The 18,277-nt window shown below is 33.0% G+C and overlaps 1 protein-coding gene across 1 annotated transcript in view; it reads left to right on the forward strand.

Annotated features, from left to right (window-relative positions):
- LOC115888037 (nephrin-like) overlaps positions 1 to 18,277 on the forward strand; it is a 409,016-nt gene that overhangs the window by 207,172 nt on the left and 183,567 nt on the right. Inside the window, 1 exon segment of the mRNA XM_030907605.1 lies at positions 17,633 to 17,802. Coding sequence (XP_030763465.1) covers positions 17,633 to 17,802 — 170 coding nt within the window.

Here is an 18,277-nt window from a genome sequence, read left to right on the forward strand (position 1 = left end):
TCCAAGAGGGTGAAAACGCCCCTCAAATATTACAATATTTGTTATTTAAAAAACGGTTAGTCTTTCGGGAAAACGCTTGGACAAGTATAATTTATTTTTTTTACATATTTTGAAATTTTTTAAAAAATCATACAGGGTGTTCCAAAAAGTTGGGTAATTTCTTAACCACGATTCTGCTTAAACTGCTTGACGTAAAAAGCTTATTTTTGGCAAACGGATTTTTCGAAAGTCAAATACCAACGAGATGAGACTACCCCTAAAATATTACCAAGTTATATAATAATATCGCCATATTGTTTTTTCTAATGCTGACATAAATGCGAGAAAATTTTATCTAGTTTGTATGTTAATGGAAATTCTTCGAAAAAATGGATTAATTCGACGCGAACGAAGTCGCTGGTACACGCTAGTACCCTTATAAGCACCAAATTACTTTATTCCAAACCTGTTTATATCTACTTTAAGCACAGCCTTTTAGTTCATCTTATATTAAATTTTAGGTTTTAAAATTATGTTTAGATTTTTAATAACCTACTCGGATTTTGTATGCATCGAAGCATTTTTCACATAAAATATGTCTGCTATGCCTTCAGGAATGTGCGGAGAATGCTCTCTAGTAAACTTTCATATGCGAAAACTGAAGGCACTAAATTCTAGAGCTATGCTTTGATGGGTTCGCTTCATTTTTCAAGTGCTTTTACTTACAAACGTAAAAAATATTTTTATAAACTAGAGTCACGGTGAAAGGAATACTAAAGATTGCAACATCATTAAAAATTGAGCTCTCTCTACGTATACAGGGTGATGAAAAATTTACATGACTACAGTTGATGTATATTAATTGAAATATTTCACTAAATTACAAAGTTTTTTTCTGGTCGCCTTTTTTTATTAAAGATAATCTATTGATGTCTATACCGGGTGCGTCTCGAAAGTGGCTTACCCCAATATTTTTTTTTAACTTTTCTTCCTTTTTTTTCCTTTCCAAGAAACAGGAATCACCAGAAATGACTACAACTTTTGAGGTATTTTTTGAATTTAAGGGGTACCCTCGGTATATTTCTACTTTATTCATCTCTAGTACAATATTAACAGATAAATTAGTACTTTTATATAATATTTATTTGAAAATTTATGTTACCTGAATCTGAGAGTCGCTGGTTCGTAAATTATTTGCCAATTCCAACGTCTTGAAGTTTGTAATTGCACTGACTGAGCTAAAGGGTTAATATTTGACTTCCAAACTTGTATGCCCATTGGACTGTGCCCAATTTACACTTCAACGTATCAGCAAACTGATGTCTTATTAATAATAGATACCACTGATGCCTTATTAATAATTGATACCTCCCAATTTTTTATATTTTATCACGAAATAATGGCTCAAAAACATAAAATATCATATTGTATTGTATGTCGATTTGAAGTTGAATTTTAACCTTCAATAACTTCCAAACGAGTCGATTAAATGAAAATTCATATCAGACCTTTTTTGAAGACCGTTCTATTTTCTACAAGAATATGTATTGATATTTACAAAACGCTGATTTGTTAGAACGCAATAAAATTCCAAAGAAAAAAATCGTTTCCCCTTGTTATTTAAATGGGAAATAGAAAATAACGTTGAGATACTTCTTAATATTAATATTAAAAGCTCAAACTTTACCACAATTTTTTTTCATCAACTTGAACGATATTTTCACCCCAGTATACAGGGTGTCCCAAAAAAGTTATGATAAAGTTTTATGTTTTTCTTTAAAATTGCACTCCCCATTTTGCTATACAGATTTGGATTCATCATAAAATTTTGCATATAGTATTCTATTTGTATTTCCTGCACAATGCGGTATTGACATTCTATTTCATATTCACTAAAACTTTGGTTACAAACACTATATCCGAAAGATATATCCAAACACTATGACAAGAGATTAAACTCAAGGACCATTGATGCGTTATCATCAAAAACGTTGTATTAAAATAAAAACATCAAAAACGTTGTATTAAAATAAATATTTTAGAAAACGCAAGTTAAACCTATCCGTATTTATTAAAATCAGCCGTTTTCTACATTGAAAAAACAAAATTCGAACGAAATATATTTGCTTGATTTCATCTAACCCATATTCCGCAAATACCATGTTTTAAAATACGAAATTTCAGAAAATAAAATTCAACTACCCGACTATTAAAGCGTAGCTTTCAAATGCACTGTTTCAGTTTTCATAATACGTAAAAGTTTGCTAGATAGAATTCTTCTCACATTCCCGAAAGGCAACAGGATAACAGTAAAACTAGGATGCAGAGAGAACTCTATCAAATGTATGCTCGAAATTACTGTCGAGTTTGAAAGCTGCATCGCTCAAATAAAACGCCGTAGTATACCGTCTCGTATTCGAAAGTGTATCTAAACAATTGGAATAAATTTTGTTATTCCATCGTATTTACTGCGAAAACTAAGACAGCAATAATATCCAGACGTATTCTTTTGTCAAGAACATCTTTGTTTTTCATGAGGTCTCATAACTTTTTGTAGTAGAAGAACTGGCTTTTGCGAGACTTTGCAGCATTTTTTACATCTTATATTTTTGACGGGATACTACTCATTAAACCATTCTGATAATTGAAAATTTATATAACAATTTGATATTAACATATACAGGGTGTCAAAAAAATTAAACAAAAAGTTCCTATGAATATATAGCCTGCTTCTCGTAGAAGTTACAGTCCTCGAAAGGTTAAATAAAAATAATATGTTTTGTTTATTTTTAAGAACATTGGTAAACTGTTTTTCCTGAAATTTGGTACTTTTACACATATTTTATTGTCAAAGCCAATGGGGATAGTATAAAGTTCCGTAACAGCCCTGAAAGGGTATACACTTTCCATTAGGGTAGAGAGTACTACTGGTGCTACTTCTTCTATCCTTATAGATATGTTTGCTTAATCCGCAAGCGCATATCTGCTATACCCGAAAGGCCACCTCAAACTATCCACTTAGGAATGCGAAGCACTATCTTTTTCTGCCAGCCCCGAGCTCAGAACTAGTTAAAGGCTCAATACTGTTTAATGCCAAAAAATGTACAATCATCTGCTGTTGGATATCAAGTCGCTTTCATTCTTTCCCACATTTTGCAAAGCTCTGAAAACATACTTACTGGAGAGAGCCCTATATGCGGTAAACGACTTTTTTGTTGATGTTTAATCTTGAACAACTGTGAATTTTAAAATTTTGATCATCTCATACACTGGTTAAAAGTCTAGTATTTAATATTTTATGATATCTATTAAGTGATTATAACTATTTACAATTTTAAAATTTAGTGTAAAATTTTTATTGATACGTTTGTTTTGTGTTCTGCAATGTATATATGTATATTCCATTTGTGATTTTAATGACGTAAATTTTTTTGAATTGTATGATATGTTTTATTATTTGTATATTTTTGTTTAGTTTGCTTTTGATTGTTTTTTAAATTCTTTGTCGATGAACCTATTTTAGCTTTTTGTACAATAAAACTTTATTTATTAATATTATTATACAGTAATGTCAATAAACGAAAATTAATGCTAAGACTTTTTCTGTAAAAAAGTGCTCTTCGTTTAATTCGAAACAGTTAACGGTTTTCAGGATATTTGATTGATGATTCGAGAAGGAATGGGGACCAGGGAAGCAATGTTTGGCCTGTCTGTTCTCTTACAGAAATGTAGAGACCTTACAGAAATGTAAAAAGACGTATACATTTGTTTAATCGACAACGAAACAGCCTTTGATAAAGTAGAACACACAGGGCTGTTTAACATCTTGCAAGTTAGAGGTCTAGACAAGAACGATATCCAATTCTTAAAAACACTATATTGGAATCAGACAGCATACATAAGGTTAGGGCAAGACGAAACAGACGAAATACCAGTACAACGTGGAGTTCGTCAGGGATGTGTACTGTCTCCCTTACTTTTTAATATATACTCGGGATATATATTCGATAAGGCCCTACAAGATAAAGGCATTGGCATAAAAATAAATGGCGTCCCAATTAACAACCTTAGGTATGCAGACGACACCGCGATTATCGCTGACAACCCTGAGGCTTTTCAAGAACTTGTAGACGACATAGTTCGGGAAGGAGATCCATTGGGCTTTAAAATAAACACGGCAAAACCCGATATAATGGTCGTTAGTAGGAGAAATATTACACCACCCAACATACGAATATACGGACAATACATAGACACGGTAAATAAGTTCAAATACCTGGGATCCTGGCTAACATCGGAACTTGACCCCGACTTAGAAGTTACATCGCGTATAGAACAGGCTAGATCAATGATTAACAAAATTAGAAACCTATTATGTATCCGATCACTCAACATCAACATACGTCTGCGTTTTGTCCATTGTTATGTATACTCAATCCTCTTATACGGCTGTGAGATATGGACGATCAAAATGAACACCATGAGACGGTTGGAAGCTTTTGAAATGTGGATCTACAGAAGACTCTTGAAAATACCCTGGACAGATCATGTACGCAATGATGAGGTTCTTGGGAGGCTTAACAAGGTAAGGGAATTACTTGCAAATATAAAAAAATGATAGACATCAAACCTGGGCCATGTCATGCGCAATAGCAGAGCAAAGCTTCTGAAGTTGATAATAGACAGAAAGGTAGAAGGCAGAAAAGGACTTTGGAGACGCAAGCACTCTTGGTTGAAAACTTAGGAGACTGGACTGGACTGGACTGAACTCACACGAACTGTTTCGAGCTGCACAGGACAGACAGTATTTCACCGCGATTGTTGTCAACCTTCATTAGAAGATAGTACTATAAGAAGAAGAAGAAGAAGGATATTTGCGTTTAAAGGTTCTAATGCATCGATTTTATCATTAGCGAAATCAGGAAATTAATTGCATCAGTATCATCTTTATCAATTTCATTAATCGATGCATCGTAATCTTTAAACGCAAATATCTTGAAAACTTTTCACCTTTTCGAACTAAACAAAGAGCACCTTTTTACAGAAAAAGTCCTAGCTTTAATTTTCGTTTATTAACATTACTGTATCTATAAAGATAAATAAAGTACCACCAGTAGTACTCTCTACCCTCATGAAAAGTACCATTTAAGGGCTGTTACGGAATTTTTCACAATCGCCATTCGCTTTGTGTAAATATGTGTGAAAAAGTACCAAATATCATGACACACGGTTTACCAATGTTCCGAAAAATAAACAAAATATATTATTTTTATTTCACCTTTCGAGGGCTGTAACTTCTTCAGGAAACATTTTAGAGCATATGTTCATAAGAACTTTTTATTTTCTTTTTATCTGTAGAATCACTTACCTAAGTTAAATACACTATTTTATTGACACCCTGTATACTTTAAAAGAATGTACATTCTTTTATGCGCATAAAGAAAAATTGCTGCTTAGACAGTTTATTAGTGTAATCGCAAACTAAATAAAAGCTAAAAGACTGAACTTGTACTGTAAATAACTTTTCAGACAATAATCCAGCTAACAAGGGCACTCTAGAAAAGAGCAGAAATAAAAGCTCTAAGCTAAAAGCAAATCCTTATTATGGGAACTAAGCACGCTCAGGGCTCGAATGCATTCTACAATTACTTTTAGTAGCTATTTTCTAAAACGTCGCAATCAAAAATTATTTTTTTTCTAGTGGAGAACTCCTCAGTGGTTATTCTTCATGTTGATTTTAAAGGAATTGTTGCGGTTATATAGTTACTGAAATACTGACATCATTTCTTGTAATTTTATGGCATCTATTCAGTTAAAGGATGTCACCGTTGCCATGTTCAGCTTTATTATACTTTTTGCCGATGCCTTTTTAGGATATTTTTTTCTTTCACTAGATTTTGCGTCAGTCGATCAGAAAAAATCTAAGGGAGTGGCTGTGTTATATACCTTTTGTTAATTTAACAAAATTTAAAGATTGTAGAGTAAAATACTCAACGGTAATAAAAAGATACACGTTTAAAACATATTTTAATTATTACAGAATTAAAACTAGACCTATAAATTTGAAACCTATAATTATTATGTGACAAAAATTAGCTCAAAATGCTTTCTTTCCTGTTAACTACATAAAATGATTATCTTTTTAAAAGGTTCTTTTCATTTTAAAACCCATATGTGGAGTTAAAAAAAAAAGTTACCTCGAAAAGCAGCTACAATAATTTCTTTCATGTTGTCGACAATAGTTGATCGAGTTTTGTAAACACTGTCTTTAACTTATCTCCATAAAAAAAACCCAGACTAGATAAAATCAGGAACATTTAATTAATCTATTAATTGGTGAACGCACACTGCATTCACCAACTAAAAGAATCATATCAATTCTCTCTGACGTAGGATAAGTTTACATTTTCGGCAAATTTTTGAGAATTTTTTTTTGTTTTAACTGACACAAAATGATAACTAGTTGTTAAAGTTAGATTAATTAGACAGATATTTTGAAGTAACGTCAGACCATATCACTCAGATTAAATCATGTAAATGAAAATATCTAAGAAAATCTTTCTTTAAGAGGTAGGCAACCTTAACAGTATTTTGAAGAGACATGAATTCTCCATTGAATATCGGAATAATATAGTGGGTGTTCCATTTAAAATAAAAGAGTAACATGCTATTAAAGGTGACCAATGTTCAATATTAATTTTGTCTCACCCTGTATAACTTTTTGGATGTAAAGTACCATAGTTAATTTAACTACATATTAGGCTATACCGGGTAAATTCCAATTTAGGTAGCTTTCATTGTAATTTAAAAATTGTTTTTTTTATAGAAAATGTTAAATTTTATAGAAAATGTTTATTTTTTATAGAAAATGTTAAATACACAAAAACCTTACACTTTATTCAAATACTTCTCTTATAAAACTCACCTTTATTTTTCTCCCAGAACCCGAAAATCAATTAATATATAGGGTGTTCCATTACAAAAAACACAACTTTGATATGTAACTTTCTTTGGGGACACCCTGTAAAATTCTCTATATTTTTAAAAAGTGCTCTGAATTAACCTACGTATGCTCACAAAATTTCATTTCAATACAAACTATCGTTCTCCTTGGAGCATCCGCGGCGTATGAGAGGCGCCTCCCTGTATAAGAAAAAAGAAAAATTTCAAAAAAAAAAATCAAATACTTTAAATACAAAAAAAAATAATTTTTTAACTCTTCATCTAATAAAAATATATACAGGGTGTTCGATTTAAAAAAAAACAAAGAAAAATTATTTTATATATAGGAAAGTTTAGCGTAGAATTTTGAACACCCTGTATGATTTAAGATTACAATATTTATAGCAAAGTTAAGAACAGATCATGTAAAGTAAATACCTAATATAGTTTTGAATACAGGATACTTCTTGTATTTTTAATATTTTTTTTAAAAAAGGCTGAAAAAATATATTTTTTATTTATTTACTAATATCTTCGAAACTATCAAAACATATTTAATAATACCTTAGAATTATGAAAACTGATCAAAAAGGAAGGCAAAAATGCAACACTAACGTAAATATATACAGGGTGTTATAGCAGGTTTTTTGAGCCACCCTGTAGAAGTTTAAATATTTTCCTAAAATACATTTTAATACATAATTTAGATTTGCACATAAACAGAATTTCTAACTTTTTTTATTATAGTAGCTATATTGCCGAACCCTGTATGAGTCCTAGATTTAAATTTAATTTCAACTGCCTAAAATTAGTAATCCTGCAGATATCGCTCTAAATATATCTGGAAAAAAACCTGTACATAACATAATAAACATATCCTGAATACCCTAGTAAAAAAATATAGATTAGCCTCAATTAATTTCAACAGTTTTTACCCCTTTCCTTCGGTCATAATTCAAAAAATTACCCGTGAAAAGATGAAAAGGAGGCACTTCAAAGAAGACGTCCCGCTTCAAGGAGCGATCCCAAGATCCAATCTCTACGCTTTAAGGCCCTAATAATAGAAAATATATCAGAGGAGGCGCCCTCTTTTTTGAAAGATGTGCTGCCGCTGGGATTCTCGCTCAATTTGATATCATCCCTCCAGCCGGCTACGTCTAATAGCTACGATAATCTTTATTGTCGGCTTTTTATTACGTAGAGGAAAAATTTAATATGTTTGATAGTTCCTTTGACGATATATACGGTTGCTCGGAGAAGGAGAACATGAAATTGTTATTTCTGAAAAGGGCTGATCATTCTAGGGTATATTTTTTTTAAATTTCAGTATTTTTTTTTGTACGGATACAGACAAAAATATTACTGTATTTATACAATAATTTGTATTGTGTTTACATTTTTGCGGTTTTATTTATGACAAAGAACTGGGTATTTTACCACTGGAACAGAAATCTAAAATAAAGATATTTTTTGTAAAATTTGTTCATCTTTGTTTTCATGATTTTTTGTATGAAAATCTGTACTTAGGCATGCGAGATAAAAATTCTGTGCTATGAAACGCATAAAGAATTTACCACAAAAATGGAGATAAAACCCTTACCGAATTAGTATTTTAGACAGTAATTAATTCTCTTAATTTTTTGTTAAATGTTTTGAAGTGCGGACTTTTGGAATTGCTTTAAACTGAAGCATCCTTAATTAGACACCCCAATAAAGTGAAAAAATAGATGTAAGAAAAACCATAAACACTCCTACTACATATTTCAACAATTTTTATTGTGCAAAACTGCCAAAAGCCTTCATATTAATATAATAATTAATTTAAGTACTTTCCAGATGGAATTTGTACAAACTGATTTTACATAATATATGTATGTGTTTTAGATAAAAATGCATTTTTCTTCTTCTTCTGCCTCAGCCTGGTTCCATCCAGTGTTGGATATAGCCCTCTTCTAGGTTTTTCCATGCTCTTCCCGCCACTGTTCTGACGTCATCGACCCATCCCTTTTTTGGTCGGCCCACACATCTTGTTGTTCCCCTAGGTCTCCATAGAATTACTTTTGAGGCCATCGGTCTGGATCCTGCCTTACCACATGTCCCATCCATTGCCACTTTAGACTTGCCACTCTTTTAACAACATCTATTAGTTTTGTTTTTTGACGTATGTGGGTGTTCCGCATTTTTTCCCTCATGGTGACTCCTAACATGATTATTTCCATGGCTTTTTGTGCACCTCCCAGTTGTTCTGCTGTTTTTCGGGTAATTGCCATAGTCTCTAAGCCGTACGTAAGCACAGGTAGGATGCAGCTGTCGTAAGCCTTTTTCTTCCGGTTGATGGGCACCCTTTTATCCTTGAAAATATCACTCATATTTCCAAATGCTACCCATAACAAATGGATCCTGCGTTTGATCTCCGTATTTTGGTTCCATTTACCCAGCTTGATTTTATGACCTAAATATATATAATGGTCTACGTTTCCAATAACAACGTTGTCTACGGTAATATTAAGGCTATTGTTGTTCAATATCTTGGTCTTCTTCAAGTTCATTTTAAGGCCAATTTTCTCGGATTGATCATTTAGCTCCTTTAGCATGGTGTTCAGTTCTTGAATGTCGGTGCTCACCAAGACAATATCGTCTGCGAATAAGACGGCTAAGGTGTACCCCATCGATGTTTAGACCTCTATTTTCTCATACTAATTTCTTAAAGACTTGTTCCAGTGCCAGTGTAAATAACTTGAGAGAGATGGTATCTCCTTATCTCACGCTCTTGCTGAGTGGTATTTTTTTCTGTTTTGGGGTCATCATCTAATTTAACTTGAAAGGTTGCACTATCTATAAAATGTATTAGAAATCATAAATATTTGAATTTTGCCCGACACGTGCAAGAACCCCATTCATCCTCTCCAATAATTTTGATAAAATTGGTTTCTGCAGTGATTTACTAAAAAGAAATTGAAAAAAAAACATCAAATCAAATTCAGCGCTTCATTTATGAAAGTAAGTATAATTAAATTAATACAGTGGGAAAATGAGAAAAAAAATCGGCAAAGAAACCGAACGAAATTGAAAATCGTTAAGCCGACCGACGACGTGCAGAAAAAATCGGTTCGCTTTTACAATGCGCCCGCCGCGCCGTGCAAATTGTTTTAATGAATGTTGGCACGAAAATTGATCAGAAATTTCCAGCTAATTTGGAGATAGCACGCAGATTTCTGGCACGAAACGCTGCAATCTGCAAACTTTTACGTAATAGCAAGCCCTAATGGCCCAAATTCGGAAATGTTTTTATAAATACATAGGCCAAAACGGGGTTTTAGTCGAGGACTATGTTTAGGCAAGAAAATAATCTATAGTCTGTCAAGACAAGATCCTTGACAGTGTCTGTCATTTTATTTTACAAAGAAATAAGTTAGTACAATTGGAATGCATAGCAGAAAATTAATATATTTAAAATTTGACTGACAAGTGATTACTTCAAAATATTGTGAAAAGAAACTGTATAAAATTGAAAAAATCTAATCGAGTTATTTTATTAAAAACAATTACAGTATGTGTTAATACAAAACAAGCACGAGCGTATTTTAAAAAACGCCACATACCAAAAAAAGATATATAAAAAAGATTTCCTACTTTCAAGCCGTGTTTCAAGCTCAAGCAAATTGCTGCATTTATTGTTACATGTATCAATAGAATTAATCAATATGATTATTATTTACCTATTGTGTGCTGCTACTTTACAGATACTCCAGTTTTTGGTATCATATACAAGATAGTATACAATCTTTATTTGTGGCTAATACAACAAACATGTATCAATATAATTATTATTCAATATGATTATTATTTACCTATTGTCAGATGCTATTTTACAGATACTCCAGTTTTTGGTATCATATACAAGATAGTACAAACTTTATTTGTGGCTAATACAACTCTCTGGCCATAATCTCTGGCAAACTATCTGTAAGCACCAAATATTAACTGTAAACTATGGTCTGGGTCAACACTTAATTTCCTTAATTTCCCCTTTGAGATTTCCGCCGCTTCTATTTGACATAATTTAACACAAAATTATAACCTATAATCTGATAAGAGTTTGACAAACGTTTGTCGTTCATCGTTCCGTTAAACCTTTGAATAAGAAGACTAAGGAAGGAGCATAATGCTATCCATGTATTCATGCATGGTGGGCGGAAAAAGCACTTTAGGGTGGGGATCCTTGACAGTTCTGTTTGACGATTCATTTGACACATTCGAATTTGATTTGAAATTTTGTGGATTTGTCAGTCTTTACGGAGCTTATTTTATGTTATTTATTATTTATTCTACTACTGATAGTTGTATAAAGGTAGTAAATCTAGATGGAAATTGTGGCAGAACTTAAATTAACAGTGACACTATCGCGATTTATCGAAAAATACTCTAAAATAGTTGGTTGTGTAGCGTGCAGTAGATCTCGGCAAAAATTGAGTGAAATAATGGAACAACATTTCGCTAGTAAGTTACTATATAATATACATACGTGTAGTAAACCGATCATTTATGAAATTCACTTAAATTAACTAAATTATATATTTTTCTTGCATTTTAGCTTTTATTTATTACTTGTCTAAGATTAGATGTCAAAGAATTTAGATACGTTAATTTGACTTACCTGCTTCAGTAGCGTATCGGATATTTGTGTTAATAAATACTTATTATAACTTATCTATTTTTATTAGAATTATATATTTTTATAACAATTTTAATAACTACCAACATTTATTTACAACGTAAAATAAAACAACAAATTATTGAGTCTACCCCACGTCTACCCTACATCATAGTTTTACATTTTTTAAATAAAATTAGAACGACAATGATAAACCGGAATTTAAGTCGGCCATATTTGAGGCCCATCGCGGTGTACCTAAGATTTTTGATATGCTCCTTCCTTAGTCTTCTTATTCAAAGCGTTAAACCAATAATATTGAAATACGATCTGTCATTTTTGAAATAAACCAATAAAACTGGTTAAAAACAACAAGAGATGACGCATGACGGATTTATCCTATATAACCCCATCCGTAGTTAACTTAAAAATATTCGTAACTTTTTTTAGTTAAATAAATGGAATGGTATGGGACGTCATCTGCTTTTTTTCTGTCATCGTCTGTCGAAATCTTACCTGAGAAAAAAAAACAGAGTACAGCAATAGACAAACCTTACTGTAAGGGTGGGCCAAATTGGACACATTTAAAGGAAAACAGCCTTTTTTATAGGAGATAGACGAAAACTACTATCGGTGTCTGGAGCTCAATTTTCATCAAAAACATGATGGTAAAAACCGCACATCGATATCTGTTTTCGTTTCGGACATATAGAATGTTTTTCAAAAATGTGCATTTTTTACAAATCGGTGTAACTTTTTTGCTATGGAAAATTTTGTATTTTTATGAAAACATTTCCAAAGAACCTTTTTACGTAGAATTTAATGGTTTAAGTAGATTTTTTTTAAATAGCATAATTTAAGGGTTATCAACAAATAATTTGATTTTTTATATAGGACACCCTGTATATTCTTAATTCATCGAAAAGAGCCTAAAATTACCTTTCTAAAAATATAGCATACTTGATATTTTGCTCGATTCCTCTTTGAGATATAGAGTTTTTAAAAATTTGCATACTTAGAATACTGGCTGCACAAAGTAGGCTTTGAACGGCACTGGTCATAATGCAGAAAAATGCTTACCGGTAACTGTCAGCAACAATTAAAACGAAAATAATATTAGCAATAAAAGATACAGAACTACTACTACCCTCGCATAACCTAGTTAGATAACCTAGCTAAGTACTTCTAATTCTTGTCTAGATTATACGGGCAATTTAAAAATAAGAACCTTTATTCTTCCGCAAAGATAAAAATCCACTAAGGATAACAGGCACTAAGTCCGGCGGCCTCGACGGCCAACGACTGGGATCTTGGTTAGCTATTCAACTATCCTCGAAATTGGCTGCAAAAATTTGCTGATAGTTTCAGCGTTCTGAGGCGGTGCCTCGTCTTGCTGGAAAAATATGTTTTCGAGTTCCATTAGGGGCAGATCATCAATAAGGGACGAGCTTTTGACGACGAAAATGCTGTGTTTCGAAGGGAACTTGAACAAAATATATGTGTGTTATATTTTTGGAAAGGTAACTTTAAGTTCTTGTTAGTGAATTAAAAATATACAAGGTGTTCGAAATAAAAAGTCAATTTTTCTGTTGATGACTCTTAAATTATTAATTTTTTAAAAAATTATACTGAAACCTTTATCAGGGATAAAAACAAATAGCTGTATATTATTTAAGCAACATTTTTAATTACAGTTGGGGGTTGGTACCTTTGATGTTACAACAGCAAAACAAAACACTACAAGAGACCAAAACACGATACTTTTGCACTGGATGGGTGTTCTCGCTATTCATTTTAGTATCATTAATAGATGATTAAAACTGATTAGTTTCGTAGTAAAGTGTTTTGGTGTATTGTAGAGAATTCACATTTTTAAGAAAAAGTATTTTTTATGTAGTATAACCCGTGTAACCGTGTTAAAGTATTCCACAATTGTGGTTTTGATTTATACATATCCACAAATGCCAAACAACGTTCGTGGTCTCAGTTAATTTTTTTTACAAACTTTAAAAACGAAATAGTAACATATCCCATGTCATTAAAAGTTTGCCATCGCATCTTCACCATAAACAACCGAAAACTTCAATAAAACGCTGAACCTGCCAAGTAGCCACACCGAGCGGAACCCTTACAAACACTTACAAACATTTGAGCGTGTTTTCGTTTGCGATTTTTTTTGACGTACACGTACACATCAATCAATTTCACAACAATCACGTAAATCAATCGTTCTGTGGGTAGGCGTTAAGGCGCCTGCACACAGAATATTTTAAATATTTTGTATAATTACTAATCTCAAATAGTGTCTGTCGTTTATAATCCCATTTTATTTCGTGTTATTCGTTATATACCTTTCTAAATATAGACTACCTTACCTGATATTACTATTGTAATTACAGAAACAGCTTAACGATTTCCGTCTTTTTTGAAAGCTTCCGTCTGTTGATTAATTACATTTTAATTAAAGCTGTAATAAAAGAGAGACGGAAAATTATTCAACGGTGAACGAGTGTTCCTTTCTCTAATCAGAATTAATTTATTTTTGGAGATGTAGAAATCTGGAAAACGATTTATAACTTTAGAGCGCATTTGTTTTATTTGTATTATCTTCATTATTTATTACATATTACACTCAAATGCAAAAAAACGCAAAAGAAATTCAAGTTTAAAGTGTTATAATTTTTCTTACCTTCAGCCCTATCTTCATGAATTTTTTATCATACTGTGTATAAATCAACTTTAAGCCATAAACTCGGCACCAAAGATCTGATATGCCGACCTTAGTATAGCTGTTTATGTTTTATTTTCCTGTTTTTACTTCAAATGTTCCAACCTCAATTGCATTACCAAATTTGTTACTCAATCCGTTTGATATTATCGGACTATTTCAGTAATAAGTCAGTAATGTTTCCTTTTGTTTCAGTTCGGCCTTTGGACGTGGAGATCCTGAGCAGCAATCAGCCGTTTTGAGCCATGCTGACGGTTTCATGAAGGCCTTGGCCGATTAGGTCTTTAGTTTGATCAACCCATCTCTTGGGTGATCTTCCTCGTGGTCGCTTTCCCTCTACCTTTCCCTCGACTATTAGCAGCTGCAGTGAGTCCGTTCTTCTAGCAATGTGACCAATATATGTCCAGAAAACATCGGTTTATTTTTTGAGAGTCTGAGTTGTGAGTTTAGTTCTTGGAGAACTGACTCATTCGTACGATGGGCTGTCCAAGGTATACGTAGCAGACGTCTATATGCCCACATTTCAAAAGCATCTATTCGCCTGGTATCGCTTTTCTTCAGCGTCCATGTTTCCGCGCCCATACGTAGCAATCGGGAAAACAAGCGAGTTCAGCAGTCTTAGTTTGGTGTTCTTAGTGATGGCTGTATCTTCCATATCTTAGTTAATTTAGTTACGGCTGTTCTAGCCAGCGCAATTCTACGTCTTATTTCGCCTTCGCATGAGCCGCTGTTGTCGATTAGCGATCCCAGATATAAGTATTTATTAACCACCTTAAATCCAGCTATGTTTCCCACGTGAGGTTGGTTGTTGTTTTGTCGGTCCACAATCATGACAGTAGTTTTGTTAGGATTAAGTTTTAGCCCAAATTCTGTACTAGTTTCTTGGAGACGTTGCATAATAAATTCCATTTCTTCCACACTTGATGTTATGATTAGTGTATCGTCGGCATATCTTAGATTATTGATTTTCCTTCCCCCCACAGATACTCCACCTTGCCAGTTATCGAGAATATCACGCATTATGTACTCGGTATAAATATTGAACAATAGGGGTGAGAGAACACACCCCTGCCTGACACCCTTCATTGCTTGAAATCTATTTGATGTGACATCATTAATTCTTATAAGTCCGTAATTATGTTGGTATAGTTGTCGGATAAGTAGAATAAGGTGATCAGGAACCCCCATTTCCTTGAGTATTTGCCAAAGTTTTTGCCACTTGACTAGATCGAAGGCCTTAGAATAGTCGATAAAACAGAGATACATTTCTATGTTGAATTCTCGCGCTTTTTCTATTAACTGTCGTACGTTCCCTATCTGTTCTCTGGTACCCTTACCAGGCATAAAGCCAGTTTGTTCTTCTGCAATCTGTGGTAGTAGATATGGCCTGAGTCTGTTGTTAATAATCTGCAGGAGAATTTTGCATGCATGAGGAATTAAAGCAATCATTCGATAGTTATTGCAGTCTGCCGGATTACCCTTTTTATATAGTGGTATATATAGCGAGCTGCACCAGTCGTCTGGCCAAATTCCCGTCTTCCAAATCAGATTGCATATGAAATGAATAACATCAATTACCGGTTGCCCTATTGACTTTAATATCTCAGCAGCTACACCATCTATACCTGGGGCTTTATTTTTTTTGAGACGATTTAGGGCGTGTTCAACTTCTGATTTAAGGATCTCCGGTTCATGTTCGAATTGGTTGGGACGATTAATATTATTAGAAGATTCACCATCTTCGTAAAGCTTTGTGCAGTACTTTCGCCAGACTTCAGCAATACCATCCGGATCAGTAATCTTTCGACCATTTTCATCCTGTATAATTTGTGTACGTAGTTGAAACTCACGAGAGAGATATTTTACCTTATTGAATAGCTCTCTAGATTCGTTAGTTGCCGAGTGTCTTTCCAATGCTGTGCAAATCTCGTGGACGTGCGTGTTTTTATCCTGTCTACAGCTGTTTTTTATTTTTTTATTGATGTTTCTTAGTTTGTGTTCTTTGTCAAATGTTGTTGATATGACTAGGTTTCTTCTTTTTTCAAGCAAATTGATCGTATTATTCGACATCCAAGTTTTGGACTTTAATTTAGTGTTTCCAGATGTGCAACTTCCTTTAACTATTTCATTTATCCAAGTCCTAGTGTCTAATAAAACACTACAAGACACCAAAACACGATACTTTTGCACTGGATGGGTGTTGTCGCTATTCATTTTAGTATCATTAATAGATGATTAAAACTGATTAGTTTCGTAGTAAAGTGTTTTGGTGTATTGTAGAGAATTCACATTTTTAAGAAAAAGTATTTTTTATGTAGTATAACCCTGTGTAACCGTGTTAAAGTATTCCACAATTGTGGTTTTGATTTATACATATCCACAAATGCCAAACAACGTTCGTGGTCTCAGTTAATTTTTTTTATAAATTTTATACCATGGCATTAAAAGTTTGCCATCGCATATCCCCAAAAACAACCGAAAACTTCAATAAAACGCTGAACCTGCCAAGTAGCGACACCGAGCGGAACCCTTACCAACACTTGCAAACATTTGCGCGTGTTTTCGTTTGCGATTTTTTTTTGACGTACACGTACACCTCAATCAATTACACAACAATCACGTAAATCAATCGTTCTGTGTGTAGGCGTTAAGGCGCCTACACACAGAATATTTTAAATATTTTGTATAATTACTAATCTCAAATAGTGTCTGTCGTTTATAATCCCATTTTATTTCGTGTTATTCGTTATATACCTTTCTAAATATAGACTACCTTACCTGATATTACTATTGTAATTATAGAATCAGCTTAACGATTTCCGTCTTTTTTGAAAGCTTCCGTCTGTTGATTAATTTCATTTTAATTAAAGCTGTAATAAAAGAGCGACGGAAAATTATTCAACGGTGAACGAGTGTTCCTTTCTCCAATCAGATATTAATTTATTTTGGGAGATTTAGAAACCTGGAAAACGATTTATAACTTTAGAGCGCATTTGTTATTTGTATTATCTTCATTATTTATTACATATTACACTCAAATGCAAAAAAACGCAAAAGAAATTCAAGTTTAAAGTGTTATAATTTTTCTTACCTTCAGCCCTATTTTCATGAATTTTTTATCATACTGTGTATAAATCTATCAACTATAAGCCATAAACTCGGCACCAAAGATCTGATATGCCGACCTTAGTATAGCTGTTTATGTTTTATTTTCCTGTTGTTACTTCAAATGTTCCAACCTCAATTGCATTACCAAATTTGTTACTCAATCCGTTTGATATTATCGGACTATTTCAGTAATAAGTCAGTAATGTTTCCTTTTGTTTCAGTTCGGCCTTTGGACGTGGAGATCCTGAGCAGCAATCAGCCGTTCAGCGCCGATCGGAAATACGAAATTCCTTGTCAAACATTCGGTTCGAGGCCGCCGGCCAATATAACTTGGTCGATATTGGAAATGAGAAGGGAATTGAGACCGCCCAAATATAACATTACGGAAAACGTAAGTGGAATTTATGGTTTAAGTTGACGCAAAATAGTGGTGTGGCTAGTTTCGGTATGAGCTCTGACATACACATACATATACTGACGAAAAACCACCAACCTAAAATTTTCATTTTATTTTAAACTTGTATACCTATACCGGGTGTTGCATCGTCGGACGGGACATAGGAAATCCCATGTAAACTTTAATGGGGTCAATTATTGACTTCCCTAATTATTTTAGAGAATAATTATATTTAGGTTTCTTGAAGAGCACTAAAACCCACATTCAAAAGAATAACTTTAGATATTTTTGATTAGCTCGTTTACGAGTTATCGCTGATTTCTTTTTAAATATTACTCCTTTTTTATGGCCCTGTATTTACTTATGAGCACCAGTCAAGGTAAAAGATAACTGTCAAATGAAGTTGTCATTTCAGAAATTTATCTATTTAGTGCTTTATTATTATTATTATTAAAAACTCATACCTACA

This window comes from Sitophilus oryzae, unplaced genomic scaffold (genome assembly GCF_002938485.1).
Source record: "Sitophilus oryzae breed Bouriz unplaced genomic scaffold, Soryzae_2.0 scaffold_682_pilon_pilon, whole genome shotgun sequence".
In the NCBI taxonomy this organism is placed as follows: Eukaryota; Metazoa; Arthropoda; class Insecta; order Coleoptera; family Curculionidae; genus Sitophilus; species Sitophilus oryzae.